Source organism: Mytilus trossulus, chromosome 12 (genome assembly GCF_036588685.1).
Source record: "Mytilus trossulus isolate FHL-02 chromosome 12, PNRI_Mtr1.1.1.hap1, whole genome shotgun sequence".
Classification (NCBI taxonomy): domain Eukaryota; kingdom Metazoa; phylum Mollusca; class Bivalvia; order Mytilida; family Mytilidae; genus Mytilus; species Mytilus trossulus.
Genome location: NC_086384.1, coordinates 55,116,587 through 55,141,998, shown reverse-complemented (window position 1 = coordinate 55,141,998; position 25,412 = coordinate 55,116,587). Strand labels below are relative to the sequence as shown.

Sequence of the window (25,412 nt, the reverse complement as noted above, 5' to 3'; positions counted from 1 at the left end):
CATATTTGGTATGCAGTTGTATAAGCATTGGCACATCTCATTTACATGGAGATTGCTTAGCCAAGTACCTCATTCATTGACTTTGAATATTTGCCTAACTTATGTAACATGTTACATGTGTTAAGTATTGCTATTTTAATGTCAACATTTGCATAATCAAATTACAAAATCAAATCTCTGTGATAACAGTTTATTAAACTAGCTAAGAATTGCAAGAGTTTCTGTACACTATTCCAAAAGAGAATAGCCAGGCATGCTTTGATTTGGTCCTCATATGTCAAAAGATATCTCATCATAGATATGAATAATAGAAGATGAGCCAGCAGGTAAAATTCAATTCCTATGATTCATTTTGAAGCTGATATGTGTTCACATGTGTTGATAAATTTTAGGGGTAGGAAGTGCAATGCAATTTTGCATACCCTGTAAAATACTTAATAATGTGGCTTTTTCATGGTCAAGAATCCATATTTTCACTCAAAAAGTTCTCTGGAAATTCTGTTCTATGGCTTTGTAAACCATTTGTAACCCCAATGTTTTTGCTGTTACATCTTTATTGAAAGGTCTTCTGCTCTTCAAATCAGTGTAAATATTTAATCCCATCCTCTTGCTGAAAATACTGTAAACCAACTTATTTTTGCGGAAACTTTGTTTCGCGTTTAGCCGTTACTATACTAATTTGCAATTTTCATGTTTGTTTGATGCAGTTAAATGTGAAAAGATCAAAATTTTACATATTCTTGTTATTTTTCTACTTGCCAAAGACGCGAAAATAAATCGCCTGTGAAAACTAGTTGGTTTACAGCAGTATAGAGATTTGTATACTCATCATAATTGAGTACCTCCGCATTAATTATATTGACCCTGATGTGGAATATGAGTCAATAACACAGCATCTCAATAACCAAAAGACAGGATGATCATCATTATTTCATTTTGATACTAAAAAATTTCAGCTTTATTTAAATTTTGACATTTTCTAGGCAAGCTATGATATGGAGCTGTTATCATTACAAGAGACAATTCAACAGAAGGTTGTGACCTTACTGAGTGACCCAGATAATATGGTGAAGCAGGCGTTGATGGAGAATGGTATAACCAGGCTCTGTGTATTCTTTGGTAGACAAAAAGGTAATAGTCTGAAATTTGATGAACTTGATGTGCTTCAAAGTTCATGACCTACAGGCTCCAAATGATTCCTTTATACGTCATAACTCATGGTGGTGATCCTTATTAAGGATGCTTATTTAGACAAGAAGAAGACCTCACCAGTTATATAGCAGCAGTGTTTAACACAACTTTTAACATGGTTGGTTGTGTCATGAAGTTTTTATAATTAGAGGAAGTCTGAGGCCAAAAATAAAATTAAGATTGTTTCATGTTGCCTTAAAACCTACATCTAAGAAGCAGCATACCTGAAATTTTTTATGACACAAACCAGATCAAGTTTTTTTCAAATGATTGTTTCCTGCTCTATTTATAAAAAAGAAGATTGTGGTATGAATGCCAATGAGACAACTTTCCACAAAATACCAAAAAGACACAGAGATTAACAACTATAGGTCACTGTACAGCCTTCAACAATGAGCAAAGCCCATACTGCATAGTCAGCTATAAAAGGACCCAAAATGACAATGTAAAGCAATTCAAACAAGCATTATTTTTGTATGTTGTTTTCTTGTCTAAATTCTGTAACTTATGTTGTTGTTAAAGAGAAACAAAATTCCCTACCTTACCACCCAACTTTATCAGGCAAGGGTAGGCAACATCAAACAATTTTAGTAGTCTTAGTTATCACCAACTGATTGTCTCATTAATATATTCTTCCTGCCTCTTTATGTTCATATTATTTTATTTTATTCACTTAGCAGCTGTCATTAAGTATAATTCATTCGTTTAATGATTGTTTGTTTGTATATTTCAGCCAATGATGTTCTGTTGTCACACATGATTACATTCCTGAATGACAAGGTAACCTATTGTACTTTATGCAAAGGAGTAGGTCCGGTAAGGACCAATTATGGCCTCAAATTTCAGGTTCATCTGACGAAAGATTTTGACCACTTTTTAAACACTTAAGTGTCTATTTCATTTGAATCAATTAGTTTATGTAAAAGATTTTAACCGCTTTAGTAATTAAAAATGATCCGATTCAAGCTCAAATTTGAAAAATCTACCAAATATGCCAAAAAATGTCACTTTTTAGATGTTTTTTTGTCAAAAATGAAAGTGGCGGCCGCATCCATGTTCATCCTCAACCTTTATATATGTTATGTCTTATCATTAAATACAACTCACATTTCAATATTAAGGATGAACATGAATGCGTCCACTTTCGTTTTACATGAAAACCGTCTAAAATTTAACTAAAATGCTAGAATTTTGAAGATTTCAGTAATTTAGCATGACTTAATGGTGCTAGTACCCTATATTTGTGCATTGTATTGTCAAAAACAGCCCATATCTATGTAGCAGAAGCATTTTACTGTCCAATAAATCACTAAAAATTTATATTTTAACAATTTGGTAAAACTGCTATATTTTGGGGCCGAAAAGGGGTCTTACTGGACTTACTCCTTTTGTATATTTGGCTCATTTCATTGGTCAGTGCAGATGTGACCTTTCTCTGTAAGTGTAATTAGCTCCATACTCTGCACTACCACCTTTTAATGGGGGAGGGAATTATAATCACAGATTTTAAAATGTGACACCTCTCTCTGGATTATACAGCAGTTTTTAATGACAGATCCAGAATTTTTCATAAGTGGGGGCCCACTGACTGCCTAAGAGAGCGCTGCTCCAGTCATGCTTCAGTGATTCCCTATTCAATCAACCCAATTTTTTCCCCAAAAAAAATCTGCCTGTGGTTTTCTTTGCAGCTTTATTGATAAAGAGTATATAAACATTTTCATTTATACAAAAACAATGGAAAAAGGAGGAATCTGAATATACAGAATTGTTAAAAGAATTTTAAAACAACTGTACTGAATCTTCCAAAGTATGTTTTTTATGATATATCTCTGCTAATGAAAATTTAATTATTATCAAAATGTATATATGTAGCAGGTTGGAGGAATTTACAATTTTCATTGTCCGGCCACTGAGGCCAGTATTAGAATTCTATGTAAACCAACGATTTGACTGAAGAAAATAATGTGTGATTGAAAATTTTCACGACCATATAAAACTTGAGGCTTTCCTCATTGAAATACATTAAGAAAATTGCAAAACCATAAAAAATAAATTGCGGCAAATTCTTCTACAAGGGCTGAACGCAAAATGGATTATACACAAAAATATGAAAATAAGGAGATGAGGAATGATTGCCAAAGAGACAATTATCTATCAAAGTTCATAAGTGGATGTAAGCAATTAAAGGCAACCATAAGGCCTTCAACAATGAGAAAAAAACATAATGTATAGACAGCTTAGTCTTTTTAAAAAGGCCCAAACCAGAAAATTATGAAACTTGTAATTGAGAAAACTAAAGGCCTAATTTATAACAAAACAATTCACAAAAAACAAATATTAGACATTATTTTATTCTTCAGACTGATTGGAAGTTGAGGGGATCTTTCTTCGACAACATAGTTGGTGTGGCTGCCTATGTTGGATGGCAGAGTTCACCAGTACTTAAACCTCTATTGGAGCAGGTAAGAAAATAATACCAATAAATAAATTTGAGAATGGAAATCAGGAATGTGTCAAAGAGACTACAACCCGAACATAGAACAGGCAACAGCAGAAGGTCACCAATAGGTCTTCAATGCAGCGAAAAACTCCTGCACCTGGAGGCGTCCTTCAGCTGGCCCGTAATATCTATAAAATATATATACTAGTACAGTGATAATGGGCGCCATACTAAACTCCGAATTATAACATACATGTATAAAATGGAGATGTAAAAGTTAAAGAGATATTTACAAATATAATTAATACCAAAAAAAGTAATAGGACTGTTTCATTATAACATTTAGTACACATGAAAGGCTAACCCCCTATATAGTCAATTTTATATCTTATCTTCAATTTTCATTGTGAAAATAAGTATTTGTCACCTATCCATAGGCTGGGCAGGGGTGGATCAATATATTTTAAAAAGTGGTGACCTACTGACTGCCTAAGAGGGGGCCCCACTCCCGTCATGCTTCAATTGGTCTTCAATGCAGTGAGAAACTCCCACTCCCAGAGGCTTGCTTCAGCTGGCCCCTAAACAAAAATGTATACTAGTTCAGTGAAGTATGTGATTATGCTAATAATGTGTCTTTAATCTGAATAGCATTGTCTATAATCATTGATACTTACTTTATACTGTGGATTCATTGATATTTGTTGGATACCAATTTTCATTGGTACAGGTGAACCATGAATTCAAATGTTCAATGAATTACAAATTTTACATAGGCTTTATTAGAGATTGCTAAACCAGGAAATCAAATGAAAACTTAAGTTTACATAATCCAATAAGAATTTGTACCCATGAAAATACATGAATCCACATTCCACAGTATCTATTGAATCCTTTTGGCTACTTTCATTTTGTTATTGTCAAGCATATAGTCAACAGGTTTTTTTATAGTGAGACTTATAAATATAAAAGAGCCTGAAAATATGATACAGATAATTAAACCTTTAAAAATAAAGTGAAGAAGGACCCCCAAAAACAATAATCTTATGTACTTTTGAATAGTGGGCAGAGCCTGCTCCACATGTGCCACCCTAATAGAACTGATGAATAGTACAAAATAGGTGATAATTATTATTCAGTGATGTCACATAATATTTGAAAAGTGTTTTCTATAATTTTAGGGATTGAATGACACAGAGGAATTTGTTGTATATCGTACTCTGAGAACATTACAGTCCCTGACAGAGTTAGGACTCCTGCCTAAAACCATGCTGCATGAATTTCTACAGGAAGTTGTCCCATTTCTGGCACATTCTGTAAGTAGGTCACATTGACCATCTCAATCTGTCACATTCTGTAAGTAGGTCACATAGACCATCTCAATCTGGCACATTCTGTAAGTAGGTCACATAGACCCATCTCAATCTGGCACATTCTGTAAGTAGGTCACATAGACCATCTCAATCTGGCACATTCTGTAAGTAGGTCACATAGACCACCTCAATCTGGCACATTCTGTAAGTAGGTCACATCGACCATCCCAATCTGGCATATTCTTTAAGTAGGTCACATAGACCCATCTCAATCTGGAACATTCTGTAAGTAGGTCACTGAGACCATCTCAATCTGGCACATTCGGTAAGTAGGTCACATAGACCATCTCAATCTGGCATATTCTTTAAGTAGGTCACATAGACCCATCTCAATCTGGAACATTCTGTAAGTAGGTCACTGAGACCAACTTGTAGTAGAGATATTTGTGTGACATTCCATTATAAGCTTGATAATGTCATATAGTACTACTAAGAGAGACTGCTCACTTGGGAAAAACATGGTTGTGTAAATGGGCATTCTAATTGCTTGAAACCTATAAAATCTATGTGCTTTCTTAATAAATAACAAACAGATATATTGTGGATAAATCATAATTTGATGGGTTATAATATTCTCAGCTTTTGAAGACACAGGAATACTACAAATTTAAATGTTGAACAAAGTTCAAATAGGCTTTTATGCTGAGTAAAAACACACAAAAATATATTCAGGAAGATTCAAACCAAAAAAAAATTAAAATATAACTTCATATGAAAAGGAGATGTGGAAATTTACCACAAGAAGACATCAACTCAAGGGAAAAAAAATAACAGTTATTATGAGGCCAGCGGCTCTTTTCACAAAATATCTTTAAGAGTAAAGATACTTGTAAATTTTCAGTGTAGCTTACAATCAATTTCAATCATAAGATTTCTTGTTGAAAAGAATCGTAGTCTTTGACAAATAGACCTGTGTCTATACAATATGTCCACCTCGTAATCTTATTAGGTCTAAAAAAACTTGTGATTGAATAAAGGAAACAGTAGTATACTGTAGATACTCGCTTATAAGTCGGAACAAAAACAACGGATCAACAGAAACACTGAACTTCTACAAAAACAAACCCCAACATACATAGAAACAGAATTATTGATAGCAACTGCCTTATTCCTGACTTGGTACAGGACATTTAGATAAAAAATGGTAAGTTGAACCTGGTTTTATGGCTAGCCAAACCTCCTGCTATATGGCAATGTTAAAAAATATCGTTAAAAATGACAACACTACGTGACAAGAATACAGTACAAACAAACACAAGAACATTCTGCACAGAAAAATGAATAAATAATATAATAGTACATTACAATATGTAAAACATTGAATAACAACAGACACTGCCATGAATTTACAACAGTACACCAGGACCTATATCAATGATCTGTCATCAACAACTAATTCTCCAATGAATATTTGTATAATAACTAATCCAAGAATAAAAATATAGAAAAATATTCAATTAGTGACTGAGCAACACATTAATTCACGAATGTGCCTAAATTAATCATCAGTGTTGTTGTTTACGAGTTGAATATTTTTCGATATTTTAATTCTTTGATTAGTTTTTTTTTTTATTACGTTGACCTTTTAATGGAAATAAAGAAGAAGAAAAAAGAACTATATTTTTTTCTAAACATTGCCAGTGTCTTGACAGCATCCAATGTTGTATAATGTCAAAAGAGTGAAATTATCCCATTTATTTTACTGGAAAATCACGTTTATTCATTGTAAATAATGTAATAATTTATTTTACACTTTTGCATCTATTTTCAGGGTATATGGATCAGACTAGGGGCCCGGGAGATTACATTTATTCATTGTAAATAATGCAATAATTTATTTTACACTTTTGTGTCTATTTTTCAGGGTATATGGATCAGACAAGGAGCTGTAGGATTTATTTCTGCCGTAGCTAAAACATTCAACATTGCTGACATACACTGTAAACTGTTACCACTAGTACAGGTCTTCCTTAATAAATCTGTTCTACAAATCAACAAAGAGGTTAGTCTCTATTTCACTATTAGTCTGATATTTTTTCATTCTGACGGTGTAGAAGAATGGACGGACAACAGTATACTGTATACCATTATCATCCTGTTTTTATACGCCCGTTACAGGATGATAATAGTATACAGTATACTGTTGTCCGTCCATTCTTCTATCCGTCGTCAACATATCGGACAATAACTCAAAAACCATTTAACCAATTTGCATGAAACTTTGGCAAATTGTTTATATCTATTGACGTGAGCTCCCTTTTGATTTTTATAAATTTTAGATCTTAAGTTTGCTATTATATGGTTTTCTCTTTAAAAAGGGGGGATTTTCCAGTTTTAGGACAATAACTCAAAAATGCTTTGTGCAGTTTACATGAAACTTTGGTTAATTGTTTAATTCTATTAACGTAAGCTCCCTTTTGATCAGGGATTGGGTCGATTACTTTAAAATGTAATCAATTAAATTACAATTACTTTGCTAAAAAAATGTAATCGATTACATTAAAATTACACCCTATTTCATATGTAATGGATTACATTGTATATTGCAATATCAATGTTTTTTTATAACTTTTTATCCTCACAAAAAACCTAATTTTGGTGATTTTTTTAAAAGCCTTAATTTATTCATCTTATTTAAAAGAATTTATAGACAAGTACAGTGTAACATGTGTAATTTGATAAAATAGCTATAGACAAGTGTCCTTTATCTATGTAAAAGATATAAAAATTTTTTTTTTTACAAATACCAACTGATTATTAACAAAAAACCTGAAAAAATAAGGAAAAATTAATTCAGTATAGTTTTATTGTCTGTTGGGACATAATTGACACATCCATGAATATGATATGGTTGCCAAAACCTGCTTTGATATTTTAAGTAGAAGAAATACCTTTTATATTCTTTAAATGCAATGATTTTAATAATTGTATTTATTTTAACTAATTTTATATAGAAATTGTTTTACAGTCTCTCATAATTCTTTAAAGAATGGTACTTGTATTTTATATTTGTGTATTGTCTGTTTTATATTGTGTATTTACTCCGTATGTACTGTATATTTATGTATTGCAAGTAGTGAGACTTTAATAAAATATTGAATCTGAATCTGAATCCATTAAATTGTTTTACAGGTGTTAATCACTACTTCCATTTTTTTTTAACAAACAATAGATGAGCTTCTTTCTTTTCTTCGTATAAGCTTCCTCTGTTAGGAACACCCCTGAGCTTGGGTATTAAAATAGTATTGTGTTAATAACAATATCAATAAAGTTAAAAGTGGTTGATTGTAATTTTTTGTTTGAAAATTTTTAATACTTGATCTAATTAATAATTACTAGAATTATTGTCAGGTCAAAACACAAAACAGCTTTGTAACTTAGGAAATAAAATTGAGAATGGAAATGGGGAATGTGTCAAAGAGACAACAACCCGAGCAAATAAAAAAACAACAGCAGAAGGTCACCAACAGGTCTTCAATGTAGCGAGAAATTCCCGCACCCGGAGGCGTCCTTCAGCTGGCCCCTAAACAAATATATACTAGTTCAGTGATAATGAACGCAATACTAATTTCCAAATTGTACACAAGAAACTAAAATTAAAATAATACAAGACTAACAAAGTATATACATTTCTCTTTAAATTAAGAAACAGTTTATTGTAATAAAAGATATTTTGTATTGATGAAACTTCTGATGTCACCTAATATTTACTATGCATATTGTTTGTAATATTATGCAATATGTATACACTGTACATGTTCTTGTTTATACTGATGAGCCGTAAAGAATAAAAATTAGAAAGCACATATTATACACAAATTTATGGAAAACAAAATTTATTCAATTTGTCAGTAAATGAAATCTAGTTTTAACTTCCATTTTGAATTAAGTGGGCTCATAAATTTATGTCGACCATCAAAGTCAAATTGGAACTAAATGTTTTCTGCATTTGAATTTCAATGTAGTTATGTAAAAAAATTGGGTAAACATATATGAAATTGGAGTTAATATCAAAAGTTTTCCATCAAGGAAAAAAAATGCTTTCAAGGCATATTCTTGTATTATAAGAGCTCAATCTCACAACGAACTATTGGAGAGGCAATTTCCTTTAGTAAACTGTTAACAAAATAAAACACTTGGTTATACAAATTTGTTATATAGATGATACAATTTATCACATTAAACAAGGTCCCATCATTGTGAATACTAGTTTCATGATTTTTCATTCAAGCTTTACATTTTCTCATTTTCGATCTTGTCTATCAAAAACTATTTTCATATATATACAAGATTTGTAATCAGCAAGTAATCATATGAATGTTATCTTAAAGTAATCTAAAAGTAATCATGATTACACCTGTTTTTTGCAATGTAATTGATTACGGTACATTACGATTACTTGTAATCAGAAATGGCATGATTACTGATAACATAGGATTACACTGCAAGATGTAATCGATTACAGCTGATTTAGATTACTGATTACAATTACCCCTTGTCTGCTTTTGATTATTATAAAATTTTAATTTTACGTTCAATAGTTATGGGATTTTATTCTTAGAAAAGTGGTGATTTTCCAGTTTTTGAACATAATTCAAAAGTGCTTTGAGCAGGTTTTAACCCAGAATGAAACCCAAGATGTCAATGTTTATCATTTTTATTTTTGTACCAATAGTTTTGTCTTAGTTGATACTGTGTTGTGTTAGTTTTTATGCTTATATAAATTCAGTGAGCCCCGCTATTCTTTCTTTTTCTAAAGCTTGTACAAATTAATTTATATTTTCTGACAATGTATATTGTGAACTTATGCTTGATTTTACATTAATACCATTCTACCATTTCAGGTTTATTTGTTAAATGCTCTAGAAGGCTCAGTCCCTCGAAAGGTATTTGATTATATACTTAAATCTAACCTGCTGGGAAGACTATTTGATACATTACAAGAAAGACAATATATGAGAAAAGTTTACAGAAATAAAGTTACATACTCAGAAATGGACGAAAGCATGTCACAGGTAGATATTTCTGTTAATTCAAAAATTATCGTGTGCATTTATTATAGCGATTTTGTCATTATAGACTAATATGCGATTTTTATTTTTGCGATATTGAGAAAAATCCTATTTAAGTTATATACTAAATTTCAAATTGCGAGTTTAAATTATTGCCATTATAACCCTGTCGCAATTTTCGCAATAATAAAAACATCGCAATAATTTCTGAATTACAGTAATTATTTAATATTTGTATGCCCAACCTACAATAGTAGAGGGGCATTATGTTTTTTGGTCAGTGAGTCCATTCATTTGTTCCTTTGTTCATCCTTTCATGTGTCCACCGCTTGTCTGTCTGTCTTGCTTTAGATTAAAGTTTTTGGTCAAGGTAGTTTTTGATGAAGTTGAAGTCCAATCAACTTGAAACTTAGTACACTTGTTCCTTATGATATGATCTTTCTAATTTTAATGCCAAATTAGAGTTTTTACCCCAATGTCACAGTCCACTGAATATAGAAAATGATAATGGGAGTGTGCCATCCGTGTACCATGGACACATCTTGTTTGGTAAAACTTTAAAACTGTAAGTCTTTACCAAATTCTTTTAAAATGTGGTCAATTCATTTAACAGAAGAGCTGATTTAAAAAATGTCTGGTGTCTGATTTAAAATTGATAGGGTGAAGCTTGGTTTAATCTCATTTAAAGTCATCTGAAGCTACTGTAAATTCAGAAATTATTGTGTGCATTTATTATTGAGATTGTGTCATTTTTGACCAAGATGCAATTTTATAATTTTTGCGATATTAAAAAAAAAACTATTTAAAAAATTTCTAAATAAGAGTTTTAATTAATGCAATAACAATCCTGTTTCATTTTTAACAATAATAAAAATATTCTGAATTTACAGTATTAAGGAGATATAAGCATATTGTAATTGTAGATTTGCAGGCTATTTGAAATTGCACTACTTAATAGAGTATTTTTTCTCAATAATAGCAATGTACTATATATAAGTGAAATTGTATGTTTTTATTTTATTTATTTAGATATTCAGGAAATTGTCATCACTAGGTATGGCTGAAGAACACGAAGATAAAGTTCTGGTAAGATTTACTTAAAATACATTTGTTTAATTGAAGACAACATTATAGAAATAGGGAGATGTTGTAGAATCGTCAATTAGACAACTATCAAATGACGAGGATAAAAACAATTATACCTCACCATATAGTCTTCATCAATGAGAAAATCCCATGCTGTATAATAAGCTGCAAAAGACCTCCACATGTCAAAATGTAAAATATTCAAATAAGAAAAACCAACAGCCTGATTTATGTACAAAACAATGAAAGGAAAACAAACATGTTAGACGGCAACCAATGTATTAAAACACTGAAATACCTGCTCCTGACTTAGGGCAGCCACATACTGAATGTGGTTGGTATAAAAGATGGGCGAAAGATACCAGAGGGACATTCACATTCATATTTTAAAAATACACAGACAACACCATGACTGAAAAAGAAAAAGACCAATATACTAAAAACAGTACACAAAACACAACATAGAAATCTAAAGACGGGGGGATCTCAGGTGCTCTGGAAGGGTAAGCATATCCTGCTCCACATGTGGCACCCGTCATGTTGCACATGTTATTACAAACCCAGTACATGTGTATAAATGATTTGGTAGGTCTTTTTCAGGAGAAGGGTATGAGAATCTAACATCTTTGCCTGTAAATATAAAAAATAAGATGTGGTATGATTGCCAATGAGACAACTCTCCACAAGAGACCAAATGACACAGAAATCAGCAACTACAGGTCACCATACAGCCTTCAACAATGAGCAAAGCCCATACTGCATAGTCAGCTTTAAAAGACCCCAAAATGACAAATGTAAAACAATTCAAATGAGAAAACTAACGGCCTAATTTATGTACAAAAACGAAAAACAAATATTTAAACCCATCAATAAACAACAACCACTGAATTACAGGCTCCTGATTTGGGACAGGCACATACATACAGAATGTAAACCAGTTGTGACCTAAGGATTATAGTTTTGATCAAAGTACTGGATGGGATACAGCTAGCTGGTGCTGTATCAGGGTTCTTGACTGGCATGGTTACATCCATTCCTTTCACATGTGAAAATTAGACATATATCATTAAATGTAAGAAGAACAACTTATCATATTATTTTCTAAATCAGGAAAGGAGAAATCTTAGAAATTAATTTTTATGTTGTAAAGAAGAACATTACCACAGCAAGCTAAGTTTTTAGTACCCAAAATAAAAAGTAAGAGATACAAAATTACTGCCTTTTGTACTCATTTACAATGGTTCTGTTCTGTGCGGCAGACTTTGTTTGAAGGCAAATGACTTTCTTATCACATTTGTACCAAGGCTAAAACTATCTTTTAAATTAACTTAATATTGAAATTTTCATATTTTTAGGCAATGAAAGATTACATAATCAAGCTTCACAGAATCAGAGCTGGGTAGGTGGCAAGTACTACATGGATCATTTGAAGGGCAAATTTTTCACCTGCATACTGTAAATTCAGAAATTTTTGCGTGCATTTATTATTGTGAATTTGTCATTTTAGACTTAAATGTGATTTTAATTTTTACGATTTTGAGAAAAGTCTTGTTTAATTTATACACAAAATATTTCAAAATGTAAGTTTAAATTATTGCGTTTACAACTCTGTCACATTTTTCGCAATAATAAAAACATCGCATTAATTTCTGAATTTACAGTAGTTAATGTGGGTACAGTTTTTGCTCAATCAATTTTTTTTTGATTTTTTTGTATACAGCAATAACTATTTAGATATAAGAAAATGTGTTATGAGTGCCAATGAGACAACTCTCCAACCAAGTCACAATGTGTAAAACGTAAACAATCATAGGTTAAAGTATGGCCTTCAAAACAGAGCCTTTGCTCACACTGAACAGCCAGCTGTAAATGGACACACAATGACTAGTGTAAAACCATTAAAACAGGAAAACCAACAGTCTTATCTATATAAAAATAGAAATGAGAAACACTTATGATTCACATCACCAAACGACAACCACTGAACAACAGGTTCCTGACTTAGGACAGTTGTACTCAAATGCATCAAGTTTAAACGTTTTAACAGGCGCCAACCATCCCCCTGGTTTGGATATTCACAATTATATCTGAAGTAGGTAAGAGAACTATTGTCTAGGTCATTTATATATTGTAGAGTCTACATAGAAATTTTTTGGGGCTAATTTTACGACTGTGAAATGTGTGTGAATTTTCCATGCATGTGAAAAGTTTGAAAATGGCAAACTGATTCTTAGATGCAGGAATTTTACAATGCATGGAAAGTTTATGCATTGAAATATTACATGAACCACCAGGAGTAATTGACATTTTGAATGGCAAACATACAGTTTCTGAAAATTTTGGTCCATAAAATAAAGCTGATAATTTTAAGACATGTTTATATAATTCTCAATCAACTTCATCTTCAAATCTTTTCTGTGTGTCCATCTGTTGTTCTGTTCGTCTGTCCATTTACACTTCTTGTGTGCTAGCGTGTATTTATTCATGATTGAATAAATACTTATATGATTTTGTAATTTATATTTTATTTCCTATTTGAATTTACTTTAAATAAAGATGATTTTATTCCTAATGCATATTAGTGTTTTCGTTTTCAAATAGATTAATTACGGATTGTAATTAATTATGAGTGGTACTATTCGTATTTTATATTTACGGACTTTAACGATTGACTAGTTTGGCCTTGATTGTTACTCACTTCTACTATTCGGATGGTCAGTGTTTTACGCTTGATTTGACAGCACACTTTCTGCTATTTCATTGGTTATATATCTTTTGGCGGTTTATTTATATTAAGTCTATATTCAATTGTGGATTGATGTTCAAACCGAACAGACGTTTCATTTACTTTTTTTGCTGTTTCCAATTTTGTATCATTTGTATTGGAGGAATTCCACGATTGTTTCAGGTATTCGACAGAGTTCTGCATATGATGTAGATATACGAAGAGGCATAACCTTTGTACCTCATACGAGGTTGTTTTTTTATGCCTCAGTCAATGTAATAAAACTATCCAGAACCCTATAAGTCTACTATTATTTACGCCCAGATAGTGCGACTACACTTGTAAGAGGTGAAAAATTTTGGTCAAGGTTGTTTAACACTTATTTGTAGTGACATCAAGTACAGATGTTCATTATGATGTGAACTTTAAAGTTATATGCCAAAATTACAGTTTTTACCCTGATTTAATGGTTACTGAACAAGGTAAATAGTAGAGCAAGTGCGGCATGGTGTCTTATCTATGCATATTCTAGTTTGAACACCCACATCTATTGCTATATAAGAATAAGGATATCCTAATTTCATTATAAAAACTGACAAAAAATTACTTGCAGATCATCAGAAAATGAACCAAGGAATGGCGAAGAGATGAACAGACCTGGAGAAATAAATGTTATCAGTGTTAGCTGTTACAAGGAGACATGCTGAACTGGAGAGAAGTAAAGATTCTAAAATGGATGGATCAACTGGTACCCCACCAAGGTTAGTATTGACTGGTTCCCCACCAAGGTTAGTATTGACTGGTTCCCCACCAAGGTTAGTATAGACTGGTTCCCCACCAAGGCTGGTATTGACTGGTATACGACCAAAGTTAGGATTGGCTGCTACTTTACCAAAGTTTATATATAATCAGATGTATCTGTAGAATTTAAAATGGTTGGTGTTGTTGCCATATTTGAAGTTGCACTTTCTGTCAGAGGTGTAGTTGTGACAGATTTATGAGGATGATTGACAAAAATGAGTACCAAACAACAATATAAATGCGATAGGTGCATTTTAAATTTGTGTACATGTATTCTATCTTACCTTACCAGGAAATCTTTCTCCGTCCACTTCGGGACAACCTCATTTGAGTAGTCAATATTCCACCACCACATCTATGTACACCAATGCACAAATTGTTTATGCCTTGAAATCACCAAAATAAACCAACCTGTCAAAAATTTCCAAATTTCCAATGCTTTGCAAAATCACAATCTACTGCAGCAGTTTTCATTATAACTTATCTTCATTTTAGTCGTGGAAAGAAGAAACAACAAACATTAGATAGTCAGACCTCAAGTTCTATGGTAAGTTTAAGTTTGTGAATTTAATTACTGATTCAAGTAAGTTTCAGGGCTGATATGCATTAAGTACACTACTTCAGATAAGATTTGTTTCTGAAAAAAGATTTTTCTACATATCCATGATAAATGAGTACTATGATTGAATATTTTAACTTAAAATTGGTTTTATACATATCAGGTCTGTTACTTTCCAATTTTGATTTTACAGATATATTTTCACTCCTCATTTCTAACATTCACTATTTTGCTATATGATAATTATAATTTTCGAAATTAGTTTAGATATTTTTTTTAAATATATATTTCCCTCTTAATAGAAACTAGATGCAAAAAGAAAATCGTTGTTATACAAACTTATACTACAAGCATATTCTATATTAAAGTTTATTTGTGTAGTAAAACTGCCAATTTAAGAATCAAATATTTTTTATTTTTTTTTAGAATCCAGAATGGAAGAGTATGTTTGGATCCAGTGATTCCAGCTCTGCTACAGACTCGCCAAAATCAAAATCAGTTGTCAAGGCTGAATTACTGGAGAAAAAAATCAGTTCTAGTACAACTTCACTAACAAGCCAAGGATCCTCAAACTCTGGAAGCTTTGTTACCATGTCACAGGGACAGATATCTATCCCAGAAGGCACTCTGGCAAGGGGAACAATTGGGGCAATTACTCAAGATATGAACAAAATTATGGCTAGTAAGTTTGAGTGAGTTCTGTCAAGGGGAACCACTAGAGTTTTCAATTTTGATATGAATGAAATTATGGTCGTAAATTTTAAGTAATCTTAAAGTTGGAGCAAAATCATGTTAGTAGAATAGGTGCATTAAGGATCCTTTTCATCTTAAAAAACTGAAGTACTGTAGATTCATTATTATTCATTTGATATCAACTTTAATGGATACCTGGGGTATTAGTAAACAACAAATTTGAATGCTCAATAAAGTAAAAAAAATCTCTTGGCATATATCATGTATATGCAGACTTTGGCAAAACCTCAATGTAAATATCTACAAACTTTAGATTTTAAATGAATCCACAGTACTTTTGTGATGTTAAAGTTGCACTTATTGTAAAGTCCTGAATAAAAACATCTCAGTTTTAATTTTCCACACCTCAACTTTAATGCAGAAATGAATTGAAATCATAAATTAAAAGTTTCCATTATGGTAATCCCAACTGTTTAAATAAAATAATTTTAAGAAAAGGGAAACAATCAGTGGTATCACTGAAAATACAAATCAATGTTTGTACAACAGAGTGTTAAGGTGGTACCCAACACCTGAGCTAAAATTAGTTTGGCTCGTTTAATTTTCTTAAAATTTTGACAAAGTATTTACTTAGACTCTCTGACAAAAATATAAAAATTTCAAAAAATTTGAACCATTCATTTAATCAGAAAAATTAAACTGGTTATATAGCAATTTGACAAAAACTTATTTTGATCATTGAGAAGCTTAATATTCCCTTTTACAACACCGCGTCATTAAAACGTTCTGCTGATTTTACAGAGTTATCTCCCTGTAGTGTTAGGTACCACCTTAAAGATGGATTCTCTAATTTCTGTGCTATTTTCACATTTCCTAACCGGTGTGAGAAAAATGTTCCTCCTCACTAGTGAAAATTCTGTTCTTCGGCAAATGATTAGTCAAAATTTGATTATGACGTCTAAAGGTTTTGTTTTCTTCTGAATTTTCCTATTGTGACGTCAAGAAAAAAGGCGACATTGCCTGATGAGGTCGCATATTAAGAACACAAGTTACTGAAATCTTTGAAAAAGAAGGATAAAAATCATTAGAGAAACAGATTCCTACACGATAACTTGTGTATTACTATATTTCTCCACTCTCGACAGTTAAATTTTAGTTATTTTAACAGCTCGGCAAGCCTCGCGCTTTAAATACTAAAATGTAACTGTCTCGAGTGGAGAAATATCGTAATACACTTGTTGCAGTGTAGGAATCTATAGTTTTCAAATTCTTACGTCAATGACAAACCAATAATGCAAGATACAAAAAACATCCAAAAGACAAACAACAGTTTACAAACCACAACAACTAAATAGATATAGGAAGATGTGGTGTGGAATCTGGGATGTTCTCAGGTACTCTCAAAGGATTAGAAGATCCTAAGATATTATTTTAGTGTTACTGGATATTCAAATATACGTTCATTTCAAAATGCTTATTCTTTTTGTTATGATTTAAATTTTCTAAATTTTGAAATAAAAAAAAACCAAAGATGACAGATTTCATAGTCACTTGTGTCTATTTTGATTAGCAAGATACAACCCCTGCAAACTAGAGTTACGGAACTTGGTACACCAACAGAGAGACAGATATAATGATGAGATCCTGTCCAAGGACTTACTGATCGATGATTTGTCACCATGGGAAAGTCAGGCTCCATTGTCCAATTGGAGACCGAAAGGTTTACTGGTTGCTCACTTACATGAGCATAGAGGGAGTATAAATAGGTATCTATGAAGGCCAGGATTGAGTTTACATTATAGATAATAGGTAGTATGCATTGGGTGAAGACCACAAACAAAATGGCCCCCCAAAAAAGAATATAGAATAATGGGCTGCTAAAATTTAAAAAAATTGGAATGCAGGTGCTTGACTGAATTATAGTACTTACTGGTACTCCTTATTTTCAGTACGTGTATTGTCATCTGATAATGTTTTTCCTAATTTCAAAATCTTTGTGTTTGAACCTATCCTGGTTTTCTTACTACAACGTACATAACATTGAGAATGGAAATGACTGTTTTATTGCATTTCACTTTTTGGGAAGATTGAAGGCTTGGGTGGGAAACTGGGTAGGCAAATGCTCACATTTGATTGGTACTGATACAGCATGTTAAATGTTCACCTTTACACCATAAACCAAGGCAAGGAATAGTAAATGGACTTTTCACAGATTTTGGGGAAAATTTTCCATACAACGTGAACTGAAAAGATGGATAATTTTTTGTAACTGACATTCATATATATTTTACTATCATTTAAAGCTTCTAGGTAGTGTCGTGGGATCATTTCTTCTATATTGTAGCCTAATTTGTTGTTGCTAAAAACATTTATATTTTGAAAGTTTGTATTTAAAGTATATTTCAACATTTTCAGAATCCAAGTGTCATGTGACCATTCCTACTTTGCCACAGCCTCCAATGATGGCTCCATAAAACTGTGGGAGTGTGACAAGTTAGAAGGCAAAAGTAGTATCAATAGATCTAAACAGACCATAAATCTCAAAGGTAATTAAATGTTAAAGTTGTCTCCCCTTGTATTGATCCTGAAAGAGTTGTCTCCCATTCTTTTTAATTCCTCCAAAAGCTAAATGGGCACCAGTATGTCTGTATGAGGACAAAAAGTCCATCACACACAACAGATTTCCAACTTTTTCTTAGAATGCCCTGCACCAAGGCAGGAAAACGGCCATTGTGATATCATAGTTTGTTTCTGTGTGTGTTACAATTTAATGTTCTGTTTCTGTTGTGTCTCTTATATTTGATATGTTTCCCTCAATTTTAGTTTGTAACCTGGATTTGTTTTTTCTCTATCCATTTATGAATTTCAAACAGCGGTATACTACTGTTGCCTTTATTTAGTAATTGATAATTTTTTTTTTATTTCTCTTAAGGCTGATAGCTTGAATATGAGAACTGTTCTAGTTGAATAGTTGGGTTTGTAAATGTAATGTATAACATGTAAAAGAGAGGTAAGAAACGACAACCACTCTATGAGGGTAGTAATGGGGAACCTTCATGATGAATGATGTTAAAATCTCTTACCAAATGACATTGAAGGTAATTTTTGGTGCATGACGATAAAATGTACACTTTCTTGAAGAAGATAAAAAAAATCGACTGATTTTGACGAATCACATTAAATTTTTTCCAAAATTGATGGTAACAATAATTATTTGATACCTCTGACAAATTATGATAGGGATATTTCTACGAATCACTGTACAATTTGAACCAATTTGAGGCTAACGGTAGCTGAAAATGATAATTCACTCCTGACGGTAAAGGTAATTTCTACCCTCCCGCATAACAGGCTATTGACCTGGGTTTTTTTTAGTGTAAACTTGTTTAACATCAGATTGAAAGTAAGTACACATAATCATAATATTGTAAAAGTTTTACAATATATACAAGATTTTCTTACTGCTTTTAATGAAGAAATTGGATAGTGTGAAAGGTGCAAGGTTGTCTCATGGACTTATGTTCTTGTTTTTGAAATAAAATTAACCTTTTTTGTTATCTTTTTCAGATGGTAAAATCAACAGTTTAGTATTCTGTGAGGGTTCCTTGTCTCTGGCAGCTGCTACGGAGAATAACAATATACATGTGTACAAGTAAGTAATGTGTCAGAGAGTATGTCATCAGTAGTATACATGACATGTTTCCTATAATATAATCTTTCTAATTTTAATGCCAAATTCATGGCCTTCATAAGGTAGTACCCAACACGTTCACTAAAATTAATTTGGCACGTTTAATTTTCAATTTTCTGACATTAGAAAATAGATATAAGGGGTTGTTTTGCTTTCCATTAGAGTGTATAGTTACATGATATAAAGGAGAAGGTCCAGTAAAACCCCTTTTGGCTGCAAAATATAGCAGTTTTATAAAATTGTTAAAATGATTGGTATTAAGTAGAATACTATTGTTACATAAATATTGGCTGTTTTTGACAATACAATGCACATGTATAGGTTATTAGCATCATTAAGCATACCTGTAGCCAGGGGGGTTTGGGGTTTTGACAACTCCCCCTTGAAAAAAAAAACCACTGTTAAAGTCAATGTTCTGATCAAATTGTGACTGTGAAAGTCGAGTTTGTGAGTCCAACGAATCCCTCTTTGGAAATTCCTGACTACGGGCCTGTTAAGTCATGTTAAATTACTGAAATCTTCACAATTTTAGCATTTGAGTTAAATTTTAGACGGTTTCTGTCTTAAATGGAAGTGGCTGTATTTGTGTTCATTCTTAATGTTCAAATATAAGCTGTATTGATGATAATACATTACATATATATAAAGGTTGAGAGTGAACATGGATGTGGCCACTTTCGTTTTTGACAAAAAACATCTGAAAAGTGACATATTATGGTATATTTGATAGATTTTTCATATTTAAACTTAAACTTGAGCGTCTTAAATGACTAAATTTGTTCAAATCTTTCACATTTAAACTAATTGAATTGACTGAAGTAGACACTTTTAAAAGTGTTTAAAAAGTGTCAAAATCTTTAATCAAATGAACCAAAAGTTTGAGGCCAAAATCGACCCTTACTCCTTTAACAATTAAAATACTGTATTTTTAGCCGTTTAAGCCACATTAGACTAAGTTTAATGGGTTATTACATAGTTCATGTATATTTGTTTCAGAATAGAAAGTGGTAAAGCAAATGCTGTGAACAAACTAGAAATAGATAAAGATGAATTTGGTAAAGTTGTAGATGTAACTCATTATGACACAGGTAATTAAAGTGGATTCATAAGATACTTTTAAAAAAATTTAAAACCTTTTTAGAATGAGAAAAAAATATATTACAAAAGCTTTTTGTCAATGCATGGAAATTAATATAATGCGGGGTTCACACATTGCTGATTATTGCTCCCGTTTGACATCAGACAACAATACGACATGAAAGGTGAAAAAGTTGGATTAATATCCTCAATTATCTGGAATGTCCTATCATTGTCTGAACGCAGTCGTTTTAGTTCGTAACAGATTCCTACAAGTCGGGAAGGTTCCGAATAGTTCGGCAAAGCACACCGACAGTCAGGTGCGTCCCGTAACATTCGGGGCAACTCAGCCGATTTTGTCTAGTCAGATTACAAACGTGGCTATGTCTTGACAGATTCTGCTGTATCAGATCGAATTCCGAACAATGTCTTGTGTATTCTGGACGGTGTCCTGTGGAACGGGAATGATCTGGAGTAATTTTTCATAGCTGTTTTTCTGCCGTTTGAGTCCAGATAGCACCCAGATCTTGTCGATTGCGAACCACTTTTTGCCGAAACTGTTCCGAAACAGTCCCGTTATTAATATGAAATTCGTCAATGATACCCATGTCAGAGTCCCGACAATTACAGAATACAATACGACTGAGACCCGACAAAGCCATTTGCAATGCGATAGAGCGGACCGTGATAGGATTACGTTCCGACAGTACCTGATTATCCCGAATATGCCGACAGTTTTCGAACGGATAACTTCCGTCAACGTCAACACTATCTGATTGTTGTCGTGATCAAATTATTTTTTTTTCAAATTTTAATTTAAGTTTGAATTTCCATCCACGATTCACAGGATCTTGATCAGACTTTTAATAAATTTTAGTCGGGAATGGTCCTGTCAAGGACAGTAGTAAAAATTGTGAATGTGTGACCCCAGCTTAACAAAACTATAAACAGCTGGCATACAAGTAGAAGATTAATGTAGCTATAAAACCAAGTTAAACCCACTATTTTCTTTAGAAAATGTCTATACCATGTCAGGAATATGACAGTTTGTCTTTCATTCAGATGGTTGATATATTCTAATGTTTAGTTTTGCCATTTTTTTACTTCCCTCTTGCTGAATTTACCTTGCATTGGAGTTCAGTATTTTAGTTAACAGTTAACAATGTTTCTGGAATAGGCAGAGAAACATACCCAAAAGGGGAGATAGGACCTTATTGGGACTCCGGGATCAGGTGTTTTTAAGCTCAGGATTTCAGGATTGACCCTTTCAGGATCCGGGGAATTCTTTTTTCGAATTTCGGGATGTCAGGATTTAAATTAATTTTAATTTGGGATCACATGATTTCATGTTTATAGGCCCTGGATTTCTGGATAAGAACCCCTCTTAACTTTATACACAGAATGATTTTTTTTAATGAAATATAGGGTCTATATTAATAGGAATATGTGGTATGAGTGCCAATGAGACAACTCTCCATCTGAGTCACAAACTCACAATGTGTAAAAAGTAAATTATAGGTCAAGGTAAGGACTTCAACAAGGAGCCTTGGCTCACATCGAACCACAAGATTTAAAGAGCTGTTTAAAGTTGTGTTTTGTTTTTATAATAATCCAGCTATGGTTATAGATTTAAACACATTTATAAATTGCATTTCTGTTTTGCAGGGGCCCAGTCAGTACTGGCCTATGCTACAGTAAATGGGTATATTATGGGATTTGATTTGAGGTCTAATAAAGAAGTTTGGAAGCTGAAAAATGATCCAAAGAAAGGTAAAGTGAAATCAGGCTTTTACATTAAAAGTTTCCTACTTTTTCTGTGAATCATACTAGTAGTATAGTACTTGAACGACTCCAGCGCACCCCCTCCAAAAAAAAAAAAAAATTTGACCCCCAAAAAATTACCCTCATTTCAAGTAAAAGAGCCCTAAATTTTCATAAAAAAAAGCAAAAAAACACCCCAAAAAACACCAAATTTTCTTACTCCCAAAAAAATTTTTTTTTTTACTTTGGGAAAAAAACGTTATTAAAAACACCCAAAAAACAACAAAAAAATTCCCAAAAATAAATAAATAAAAAAAACCGGGAGAACTGACAGAGAAAGAATTCTGTGGGATTTAAGAGAAAAAATAATTTCCCCAGTGCACCCCAACCTTGATTTTTAATTAATTTTATCAATATAGTCTAGTAATAAAACGGATCAATACGACTACAACAGTGATTACGCTTTTAACTGAAACGCAATCGATTTTACAGAATTAATAATTTATAGTTGTAATATTGAAGGTTGCCTGGGTGATGTTAACATATAACAGAACGTTTATTAGGAGAGAAGACGTGTTTTTATTAATGTTGCAAGAAAGTTTAATTTTACCTTCTAATCAGTGTATTCCAGGGATGTGGTCAACGGAACAGTCTGTTATTATTACTGAACATTCGAACTATTATGAACAAATGACATTAGTTGTAAAACAAATTATGGAAAGCGGACCTGATGCACCTAAACCTTCTTTGCCAAAACGGCCAAAGTCGAAATTGGATTCATTATTTGCACAAGGAAAAAAGAAAAAAACATTTGACCCCCGGGAACTCCATGATTATCTTCGTTCCAAATTTGTAGATCAGTGTGGAATAAATAAACAGTTTATCGTTGAGGACATGTGGAAATCGGGGACAGTACTAAAAGAAGAACTCCTGGATATATTAAAACGTGCAACAAGACAAATAAAGAGGTGTGAGGCACAAATGCTTTTGTTTTATATCAAGTTCGGTACCTTTTTGGAACGTGTCAAAGCTTGGCACGAGAATGAATACAACAAAAATACAATTCAAGAATCATGGCCTGTTTGGTTAAAAAAAAATGCAGATTACTCAGATAGACATGCAAGAAGGTTACGGAATCTCTCTAGGGTTCTTATAGCTTATCCCCAGTTTGGTTTGGTTGGATTGCCAGTTACCTATTTCACGACTGGTAAATTAGAGAATATTACAGAAATGCTTTCCAATCCAACATATGCTGAATACTGGAAACAACCACTACCTACGACAACCGACGAAATGCCTCAATCGCAATAAGACAGTTATTGATCAACGGACATGCATGTCCGCCGAACAAAAGGTGATTCATGATGTATGAACTATTGATGAAATATTGATCAGACTGTTACTAGATCTCTTAGCGGACATGCATGTCCGCCGAACAAAAGGTGATTCATGATGTATGAACTATTGATGAATCCGTGTTGACTAGAAACCTAATTAACAACCAACAATTAACTGATAATGGATTTTGTATTTCTACATACCTGAGTGACTGTTATATGTACATGAATGATAATGTGTAATTTTGCAAATACTTTTACAAATGAGTGTTATAATAAAGATTTAAAACTTAGTCATTTGTAATTCTTGTTCATAGAAAGCACCTGTTATTTCGTCGCCTTTTAAATCAATTATTTTATAAGTAAAAGGAATTGTATTTAAAACTTTTTCAATTACAAATATTTCTTTAGTCCAACGAGTAGTATAACCCTTTTCAAATTTACCCTTCTTTTTTGTTATTCTTACTCTATCTCCGACTTTGAATTTAGGTTTTTTAATTTTCTCTTCTTTTTCTGGATATAAATTTTTATACACTGTCAATTCATTTTTTAATTTACTTGCTTCAACAGGTGTCATTTTGATTGAAGAATGTACTGTATTATTATAATTTTTTACTAATTTATCTAATATATCATAATATTTAAAAGTTTCATTAGCAGTAAAGTATTTATACATATGTTGTTTCATTGTTCCTATCCATCGTTCCACTACACTGGATTTTTCTTCATTCTCAGTTGAATATAACTTTATGTTATTATCTTTTAACAATTCTTTTACTTGTCGATTATAAAATTCGGATCCTTTATCTGACCAAATATATATTGGTTTTCTTTCTTTAAATAATGTTTTAAATGCTTCACTTACTGCTACTCCTGTTTTATTTTTCAATGGAATCAACCAACCATATTTACTAAAAACATCTATAACTGCTAATAAATATTTATAGTGTTTATTTTGTTTTGAATATGGTTGCATATCTATTAAATCAACTGCCCATGTTTGATCTATTGAATGAACATAAACACGTCTTTTAGGAAAAGATTTTATAACTCTATGATGTAATTCATCTGCTAATTTATTTGTTAGATTTGTTTTAGACATTTTGAAGTAACTAAAATGTTTTCTTAAAAAATGGATGAAAGAAAACATTGTTCAAAATGTAATGAATACAAGTTACTAAGTGAATATTACAAAGCAAAAGACAAACCACTGGGAGTTAAATCTGCATGTAAAGAATGTTTAAAACCTTCAAAACAAAATCATTATCAAAATAACAAAGAAAAATATAAAAAAGCTTTTAAAGAATTTATGGAAAGAAATCCTTTTTATTGGAATTTATATCCAAGAAAATAATATAATTAAAAATTAAATATTACAAAATGGGATTTAAAAAATCCTTTAAAGATCTTATTACTGAAACTACTATTAATGATATAGAAAAAATCAATGCAACTAAATACATAAACTTATTAAAAGATAAAATAGTTATTAATCAATTTCCTTTAAAAATAAAGATAATAATAACAAGTGAATTTACAACTCCTATGGCATTTGATAGAATAGAAAGTCATTACTCTCATCCTGTTGAAGTTGTCCTAACACAAAACAATTTATCTACATTTTACAATAATTTGTTAGATAAATTTAAAGCTTGGGTAGATAAATTTC

General features: G+C 31.9%; 1 protein-coding gene across 1 annotated transcript in view; it reads left to right on the top strand.

The window, feature by feature from the left end:
• LOC134692592 (phosphoinositide 3-kinase regulatory subunit 4-like) overlaps positions 1-25,412 on the top strand; it is a 61,144-nt gene that overhangs the window by 15,060 nt on the left and 20,672 nt on the right. Inside the window, exons 16-31 of the mRNA XM_063553050.1 lie at positions 984-1,131; positions 1,925-1,971; positions 3,552-3,653; positions 4,810-4,944; positions 6,866-7,003; positions 9,846-10,016; positions 11,043-11,099; positions 12,455-12,498; positions 14,520-14,639; positions 15,121-15,172; positions 15,611-15,866; positions 17,448-17,643; positions 18,293-18,423; positions 19,445-19,529; positions 20,565-20,656; positions 22,311-22,415. Of these exons, the coding sequence (XP_063409120.1) occupies positions 984-1,131; positions 1,925-1,971; positions 3,552-3,653; positions 4,810-4,944; positions 6,866-7,003; positions 9,846-10,016; positions 11,043-11,099; positions 12,455-12,498; positions 14,520-14,639; positions 15,121-15,172; positions 15,611-15,866; positions 17,448-17,643; positions 18,293-18,423; positions 19,445-19,529; positions 20,565-20,656; positions 22,311-22,415 (1,879 nt within the window). The remainder of the gene's footprint in view (positions 1-983; positions 1,132-1,924; positions 1,972-3,551; positions 3,654-4,809; positions 4,945-6,865; positions 7,004-9,845; positions 10,017-11,042; positions 11,100-12,454; positions 12,499-14,519; positions 14,640-15,120; positions 15,173-15,610; positions 15,867-17,447; positions 17,644-18,292; positions 18,424-19,444; positions 19,530-20,564; positions 20,657-22,310; positions 22,416-25,412) is intronic.